The 9,260-nt window shown below is 30.4% G+C and overlaps 1 protein-coding gene and 1 long non-coding RNA gene across 3 annotated transcripts; one reads left to right on the forward strand and one right to left on the reverse strand.

Annotated features, from left to right (window-relative positions):
- The first annotated feature begins 178 nt into the window (after positions 1 to 178).
- Positions 179 to 7,144, forward strand: LOC147658189 (uncharacterized). 2 transcript variants are annotated; one of them, XM_086904130.1, is made up of 7 exons: positions 179 to 307; positions 2,319 to 2,536; positions 2,663 to 2,844; positions 2,972 to 3,119; positions 3,207 to 3,968; positions 4,768 to 4,997; positions 5,847 to 7,144. In XM_086904130.1, exons 1-7 carry the CDS (start codon positions 265 to 267, stop codon positions 6,172 to 6,174), a joined length of 1,911 nt encoding a protein of 636 aa, XP_086760256.1. In that variant the 5' UTR covers positions 179 to 264; the 3' UTR covers positions 6,175 to 7,144. The 2 variants fall into 2 exon arrangements, with proteins under 2 accessions (XP_086760256.1, XP_086760257.1); XM_086904131.1 differs by having other exon boundaries at positions 192 to 320.
- LOC147658190 (uncharacterized) lies at positions 898 to 4,879 on the reverse strand. The gene is made up of 3 exons (XR_015290937.1): positions 4,757 to 4,879; positions 2,742 to 2,851; positions 898 to 2,598 (listed from the first exon to the last, which is right to left on the reverse strand). It is a non-coding gene; the product is annotated as an uncharacterized LOC147658190 (long non-coding RNA).
- Positions 7,145 to 9,260: the final 2,116 nt, after the last annotated feature.

Here is a 9,260-nt window from a genome sequence, read left to right on the forward strand (position 1 = left end):
CAGAAACAGTAAAGTTAAATAATTTTTTAAAAAATGGAATAATTTAAATAGTTTTTTATTTATAATAAATAAAATAAAAATTAAATTTTTATTATTAAATAATATTATTTTTTAGATCAATCAATGTTTTTCTATCTTTTTTTTTTATCAATATAATTTTTAACATTTTTATTAATAAATTCAATAAATGATTTGTGTTTGTGCGTTTTATAGTTTTTAACATTATTCACATTATCGGGTGAAAATAGTGATTCTAAGTGTTTTATGCCGCGCTTCTTGAAGAAAAATGTCAACGACGCCATTAAAAGTAGATATATTTGGTATGCTTTATTTTTGTTTGTATATTTTATCAATCATTTTTAAAAATATAATAGTAAAATAATAAAATAATTGCTATATTATAATATAATATAATATATTCTTAATAAAATGTTTTGATTTTATAAATTTGATAAAATCATTGTCAAATAAATGATTTATCGTGTATACCTATTCATCGTTTATTTTTATATTTATTTTTGAACAAATTTAATATATTGCCAAGTTAAATTGCGTATTTTATCTACTAAATCTTTTATTATGTAATAACTTACGTTTTTCTTTACCACGTGGTGTCATGAAATGTGCACTTTAGGAAGTATATATATTTACTATATATCGTAATCAAGTAGTAGAGTTTTAAGCACAGCTTATCAAAATCGTTTTAGCATTGATAGGTGAATTAACTAATTATACAATGACAGTATTTATTTAAACCACTGTAAGTAGCCAGGAAATATATTGCCCTTTGAAACGAGATACATATAACACATTCACTCTTTAATTGTACATTCTTCTTTAATGTAGTTCATTTAATTGCACAATAATAGCAAATAATTCTTTCTTGTGATAGAAAAAATTTTATTTTTATATTTTTATTTCTCTTTTTTAAATCTATGTAAAAGTTTTAATATGTCATGTGTCACAACAAATAAGAAACTAGTATTGGAACAATTTGATAAATAAAATACACAGCTGTAAATAGCGCAAAACTGCGCCATTTTTTATCATTCAGTATATTAAATGATTTTAAATCAAATATGATTCTTTTTTATTCTATATGTTCAATGAATAGTTAAAAATAGTTATATACAATCTATTTGTACATCTTTAATTAAATAAATATTATAATATTATTCTTGTGTATATATATATATATATATATATATATTTTATATTTACATATAAATGTTTAAAATAAATTAATTTTTGTTATTTCTCTTCATAATATATTTTATATTGTTTTTATTTTTATTTTATTTATTTTATATATGAAAAATGATGGATTTTTTTACAATAAATTAAATCGGATAAATTAAATGAATTACAATTATATATTCTACTTCTATATGTTTATTTATAATTTATTCGATAAAAATTCTATTATAGATATGTATTATAAATTTACGATACGAATGTATGTCGTCATAATTGATTATTATTTATCGCGAATGTATTCAAAATATACTTTATTTGCGTTGTTAAAGTCGGTCTCAATAAGATAGCGACTTGAAATATTATATAAATTGTTGTTATTCGTCGGCATCGTATCAAAACGTTGCATTTTTAATTGTAAAGAAAATCATGGAATTTTTCATTATCTCTATAACTGTTGATTTTACATATATGTCCTGTTATTTAAATAATAACGAGCCAGAAAATATAATATATATATATATATGTATTTTTCCGAACGTATATCGTAAAATCAACAAAGAAACTTTATTATATTTGTTTTATATCTTTAAAAATATATATTACGTTACAATCTTCACATTCATTTTCAAAATTATTTTGAATTTTTAAATAATGATCAAACATAAATCAAGAATTATATATCTAGTAGTACAGAGTTATAAAAATAGCATATTGATACGCGCAATTATTATACGATGAAAACAAAGAATTACAAAGAATTGTGTGGTGTAATTTAGACGTAAGATATTTTGATATCTAATTAAATTATTTATATATATACTCATGTAATATAATAAATAAATAAATGAGCACTTTTTTCGAACTATTTATTTATTTACCTTTATATTAACAAAAATAAATTTTATAGAATAAATAAGTTTTAAGTTGTTTGGCAAAAAAACTATAATAAATAAAAATATAAAATACGATATATTCTATGTAATTAAAGAAATTGCAACGTTTATTGAAACAGCTTAAACATTATTCCTGCATTAATGCGTTTTATTTTCTGCTATTCCTTTTTTTACAATTAATTCACTCGCTGAATCAAAAAATTCTTATAAGAGTTTTATAATTCGTAGACGACGGTATTCGTCCAAGAGATTGGCAACCACGTAGATCTCAGTACAAGGTTCCTCTGAGATTATTTCGATTGTGTTTATTGGGAATGTTTCTTCCCGCGGTATTAGTAGCAGGGCCGATGTACTTACGATATCGTGTCTATTCCGAGCAACTGTACCCTTTAACCGTCTCCGATCAAAGACTTATCGACGCAAAAGTATCTACCACTTGGTGTCAGGTACGTCAATTTTTATTTTATCTCCATCTTTATATCTTATTCCGTTTTAATCCATTCCACGCCTCGAATTATTGAAAATTTGTAAAATAAAATACGATTATCAATACGAGAAACGATTCTTCGCAGAGTCAGATGATCAAAGTTAATACCACATTTAATGCCTATTTGATGAATGACGAACCAAAAGTGAAAAACGAATTCCTACCTGTCTCTATGACGAGACATTTGATTTTAGAGGACGACATGAAGGAATATTGGGGCTTCTATCTTCTTCGGGGTAGCAGTGTTACCGTGTCTACTTGCGTTAGGTAATTGCTGTGATAAAAATAATAAAAAAGTAATCGTGAAATAAAATCGTGTGTAAATTTAGAGTATTGATTTAAAAAGAAAAAAAAAAAAAAATAAAAGGAATTAGATCTATGGATTTTATGATAGATGGCCTGGCGCTTCTTTAACCATGATTCGTGGCCACAAACATCTTCATGAATGCGCGTTCATCGGTGATGATAGTAGCGAAGAATTGGAGGAACTTTTGGAAGTTGCTAAAGAGACTGGTTTTCTTGCGACGAACAATTCGCTCGAGGTAATTTCTTTTTTTATTTCACGAGAGAGTCGAGGTTAACGAGATTAAAGGGAAGAGAGAAAGGTAACGGAGAAATTCGTTTCGTAGAACGAGGGTCCTAGCAACGAGCCGGAGAAGATGAAGAGGGTTCAACAAGGGGTACAATTTCATCACAAAGATCATCTGTTGAACGATTCGAAACATACGATGAACACTATGCCGCATCATTACAACAGTCACGAATTAGATGCCAAGGCTATGAAAGTGATTCTCACCGAACTTTTCGCCAAAACGCTCGATACAAAGAAAAAGCAAAAAGAGAATCCGCATCATCATTACGAAGGTACTTTCGTAGAAACGGATAATATCGATAAACCGCCTATTCAATCTTCTCACGCCGATACCCAAGAAGCCAGAAATAAACAGATGGAAAGTAAATTGATTAAAACTTTCGAAGCGGTTTTGAGGAGGCAAAGCGTAGCGAGTACCACGGCCGACGATGCAGATGAATTAATAAAAAAGCATGGAAAGTTTATGCACAGAGAACGAAACGAGACGAGCGAAAAGGAAACGAAGAGGACAACAATCGAATCCAAGGAGCCAACATCCGGGGAAGTGTTTCGAGATGTTTTGGACAAGATTAATTCGTTGGGTTATCGGGGTAAAAAGATTCTGAAGAAACTGATGGACGAGATTGAGAAGAAAGGTCCGGAAGGGGAAGCTTTACGGCAGGCGGTGAACAAGACGATGAACGATCACACGCTTTCGAACGCTGAGAAACGAAGAAGACGAAGAGATCTGATTTTGTCCTCCCCTCTTCACAAGGAGTTAACGGAAGAGGACGAAGATGACGATGCAGCTGTCGAAGAGGTAAAACAATTCTATCTCGATATGTCTATTTAGAAATCTATTCGAACATATATTTTTTTTTTTTTTTTTTCATTAGTAAACGTAACTTTAAAAAGCGCCACTGAAGTTTGTAGAAAATTTTCCGCTAATAAATAAGCGGCGGCAAATTTCCATTTTGGCTCCAATAAAAAAACAGCTGCAAGTATTATTACGTTACGATAAGGTTTCGGAGCAGCGAAGAAGCAAAAGCTGGTTGCGAGATATTGTTTAACTTATGTTTGAATTAAATTTAGTTGACATTGTTGGAACACGTTAGATGGAACATTATTGTCAATTCTGCAAATATTTGGATGTCAGACAAGTCGATAACTATCCAATTTAGATCATAATTGACGTTTTATCGCGCGCATAGTTAGCAATACACATGTTATATTTGCATTGTTCTCATTAACGATTAGTAAGCCATATAATTGCTCGATCTGCGATATCTCTTAATTACTCACGTGGATTTTCATCGGGAATGTACGAGAGTTTTCTTATCAGAATATTTTCGAGGCAATGCCAATATTTGTCAGGGATACATTTTGCTTGGGAACGTTGAAAAGAGAGACGAATCTTCTTGTTTAAAAAGTATTTTTTCGGTATGCTTTATCGTATGCGATATCAAGTGGAAAGGGAAAGGATTGAGGATTATAAAAGGAGAATTAGGGGAAAAGATATTTAATGCATAAGAAGATAAATACTAAGATTGATTAGAAAGCTTTCTATGATTTTTTAAGATTTTTAAATTATTTCTACATAATGTTTACTTGCATATCAGGATATGTTGAACCCGGATGGCATAGCCGAAGACAGAGGTACCGTGAACGAAACAACGTTGAACGATAGAAGCAATTCCGAATTTTGGAGCTCGTTCAGCAGTTCTGAGGAACGGCTTCTTGATTGCAAAGGATTGATTCTAAATTTGCCTCTAACACCGCATAGACAATGCACTCCGAAACACGAGAGCGAACATACGGTCGCTTCGTTTGCCAACACGATTACATATAGGTATATATACATATGAACTTTTATAAATATTTATGAATACTTGAAGCGATAACAAAGATAAGCTTTTAATTCTTAAAAGATAAATAACTGTTTAGATAATGGTTCATTTTTTGAAAATATTAAGCCCGATGATATTACTTTTGAAAAATAAAAGTGTTAGTTTTACTTGTTGGTCAGTAAAACTATTAATTTCTTTAACTTTTGTCGATTCAAACGATTTATCGATAGTTTACAAATGATAAAAGCGTAGTTTCTAGGGTTTCGAGGACTTTGCACTTCAATATTTATGAAGATAACAATAAAGGTATAAAGTGGAATGCGATTTAAAAGAATAAAAAAAAAAAACAGAAAAATGTTAAATAAACGTTAACAGACGAAAGATAATATACAAGATTTTTGATTACGAATAATATAAAAATATAAAATATATGAAATTAATAAATTGTGTAAAAGTTTTAAATTAAAAAAAAATGTTAAATAGTCCGTGACACGTGTCGCAATTTTATGTAAATTTTTATACATACATGTATAATTGATAAATTATTCAATAACCTTGGTGAAGCTTGGATCTCAATATTATACTTAATTGCAATTGTTTTAAGAATTGTTTTTTTTTTTTTCAAGAAAAATTTAATCATATGAAAAATAATATAAAAATATATAGATTCGGATAGACTTGAATTCAAATGATTAATGACATGTATAAACATGTAAATTGCGATGAACATTTTAATTGTGACTTTTAAATATTTCCCCAAACTATCAAGCATCTGGGGAGATCAAATTTATATAATAGATCGATGCGTATATATCAAATATAAGCATCAAATTCTTCAAATATATTTTCAGAGTGCCTACAAACGGATATTATTTCTTCGTCTTCAACTCTGAAAACGAGATTCAACCCAATTATCTAAGGGTACGGTTCGATCTTCTGAAGACGGTCTACAACATCTCGAACCCGGTACACGTCTGCAAGAATAGCACGATGGAATGTTCTTTGCCTTTTAAAATCTTCAGTAACGAGAGGACAGTGTTGGAATTGCCGTTGAATGGCAATGACTCACTATGGAACGAGGAATACGTAGTGGTATCCACGTGTGAACCAAGAACGTCTATTTATTTATTATGCATTATATCGGTACCTTTGCTTATCCTTATATTTGCATTTCACTGACAACATGACGAATCGTGTGAGGAAAGGACAGTATTTTAATCTCACAATAAGAACACTCGCATAAAATGCTCACTTGTAAATATTTTTTAAGATTAAGATGCGAAGACAAACCATTGTTAAAATGGCGATAACGCGACAGTATTTTTTTTTTCTTCTTTTTTTTTTTTGTACGTACCTTTGATCGGCGGCTACAATGATTTATTTTATATATATATTTAGAATAGTCAATCGAATTATCAATAACGTATCACAGAAAATTAAAAAGCATCACGATTTAATGTACAAGTGTACATTTACATCAAAGATGCATATATGAAATATATGAAAATGACTATAATAAATTGTTAATGGGAAATTATAGTATAGGTATTTGTTGATATCTCTTGACATTTAATATATACGTTATAAACGTATATATATGTATTGTTAATACATGTTAAATATTTTATATAGTATCTGATTTATTGATAGATTAGGATCGTACGTTTATTACGTCAATAAATAGTGAGATATGTTTTGACTCTTTTCTCTTATCAAAAGATCATTTTATTTTATTATACTTTATTTTTAATTGATAATACAATAATACTGATCGATATCGGTAATTTTTGATCAATTTGTTTTCTCAAGTGTTATATTACTAGTCTGCACAAAAATTACCAATCTTTAAGTCGATTATTGTGAGATACGGAAAAATTTTCCATCGTTTCAAGTATCGTATCGCAATTTAGATACATATATGTACGTATATGTATAGATCTAAATTGTTTATTCGATAATCATTTATCTTATTTATTATATTATAGCCAAATATATTTTAATTTATGTATGTATCGTATTAAAAAGTTTGCATAATTTATAAATTATGGTATCGCGATTCTTGTTCTTTATGAGATTAATTAATACGTACATATAGAGAATGTAAAGAAAATTTATATATTTTCAATAAAAAAAAAAAAAAACAAAAAAAGGAAAAGAATCTAACCAAATCGTAACCAAAATATTCCATCATTCGTTTCCATTTCCACGATCAATGAAGGATAATTTCTGTATAACAAACTGGATTTTCCCGAATAAAAATAACCGAAGTAGCGTGACCGAAACTGATACTAATTAAGGATATCAGGATAATCCTTTACCTCTTTCAACGTCTTAAAAATTAATCTCCTATCTGTCCTTCTAATCCGTCAGATTAATACTTCATGCCGATGCAAGAGACTCCCGACAACTTGACCCTACGATTCCATCCCCGTGGGGGTGAGGGAGGACGATTCTGGGGGGTTTCGGGGGCGGAGCATCCCTTATCAGCACCGAACACTCGTGCTTCGCGCAGCCTCCGTGGCTTCAATGACTTTTTGAAGCGAATTCACCGACTCACTGCCTCTCGTTCTTCGACGAGGACGTCCTTGTTCGATACCCATCATCTTGGAATATTACCCAAGGATATTTTATCTGTCTCTTCTTGTGACGAGAAACTCGATTTTGATAAAAAAAAAAAAAAAAAAAGAAAGAAAGAAAGAGAAGAGAAGAGAAGAGAAGAAAACAAGTGTGTCTTTTTATGGTAGCGGCTTTCGTAAGCTTTGTAAAGGGATTACGACGAAAATATGGGAAATAGTTGGAAATAGAACACTTCTCGTGTGAGATCGATCGCGTGAAAATGTTTCACCTACATTTTAACGAGGAATTTTATTTACAAAAAATTTCCATAAATTCTCTGACTGAGTTTGAATTGGATTTTTTAATGTATTGGAAGGAGATAAGATATGATTATGAACATCAAATACGGTAAATCGTAAAGCGTTAAATATCGTAGGTATAAATGTTAGAAGCGAATGCTTGCAACAGTTACTTCCAACGTTACTTTTAATCCTTTTATTTTTCTCTTCCTTCGATCTTTAATTTCTTACGTGTTCGCGTATAGGAATTTGGATAATTTCGAAACGAATCCACGTTTGGAGGCGCACGTGGAAAACAAACACTAATAATGGAATTAATATAGGGCGGCTGGTTGACAGCGATAACGAAAATTGATTTCACCCTCCACCCTCCTGTGCTCCTGAGGCTCGCCTCGGTACAGGGGTCCTATTTGAACGCGTTGACGTTTCATGGGACACTGCGCAAACCAGCCGACACGCCTCTTTTCTATTAGCGCGCACTGCCGACCATAATTCTTCTACGTGTTCGACCATATTCCATTCTCGGTTAGATTTTCCATTCTACTTCATCCGATGTTCAGATATCTTATAACAATACGTAAGCAATTCTGGACGCGATAACACTATCGTGGCATCGTTAAATCTGCGATTTTATATATTACGCGTTCTTGTATCGTGGAAGAGGAGAAATTTCACTTTCGATTTTATTGGTTTGGATGGTTAATTTAAAACAATTTATATTTATTTATATTAAGAGTCTATTTAGAGTTGAAATGTAACAGCTGTTCTTCTTTTTTCTTTTCCGGATTTATAGGGAAGAATAAACGGAACAAAAATTTAATGTAATTCTATGTGAATGGAATATGAAGTATCTATGGATTTTCAAATAAGTTTTTTTTTTAAAAAGATAGAAAATAATTTCACCGATGTTCGACCACACGGATTATGTTTTACAGGAGATAATGCTAATACTTGATTCGTATTCGTCGGCACGCGCAAATTAAGCCGTATGTTACTAACCTGTGGGAAACCGCTACAAAATACATTCCAAACGATTTTTCCACCACAAGGGAACTCGTCGAAATAAATCTTGAGCCAACGTTAAAATCAATCACATGAAAATCAAATATAATGTATATCTTTGTCACCTTCTTTGCATAAATTGTAGTGGATATGAGAAATTTGTTAACAAATTTTTACTTTAAAATTACTCATGGGCGGGCAATGATTGAATTCAAAGAAAAAGCATAAGATTGAAAAGATGGTTCAGAGAGAAATAGGACAAGGATAATGCTGATTAAGAAATTTGTTAAGTATATCGGTCAAATATAACAACAAATGTAAAATATCTATAAAAGACGAATTCATCTTGTGTGTCAGATATCTATCGGCATTATTTATTCATATTTTTACCACATTTCTCTGTTGCAG

This window comes from Apis florea, unplaced genomic scaffold (assembly GCF_048593485.1).
Source record: "Apis florea isolate Af1SG1 unplaced genomic scaffold, ASM4859348v1 contig_2350_pilon, whole genome shotgun sequence".
Lineage (NCBI taxonomy): Eukaryota > Metazoa > Arthropoda > Insecta > Hymenoptera > Apidae > Apis > Apis florea.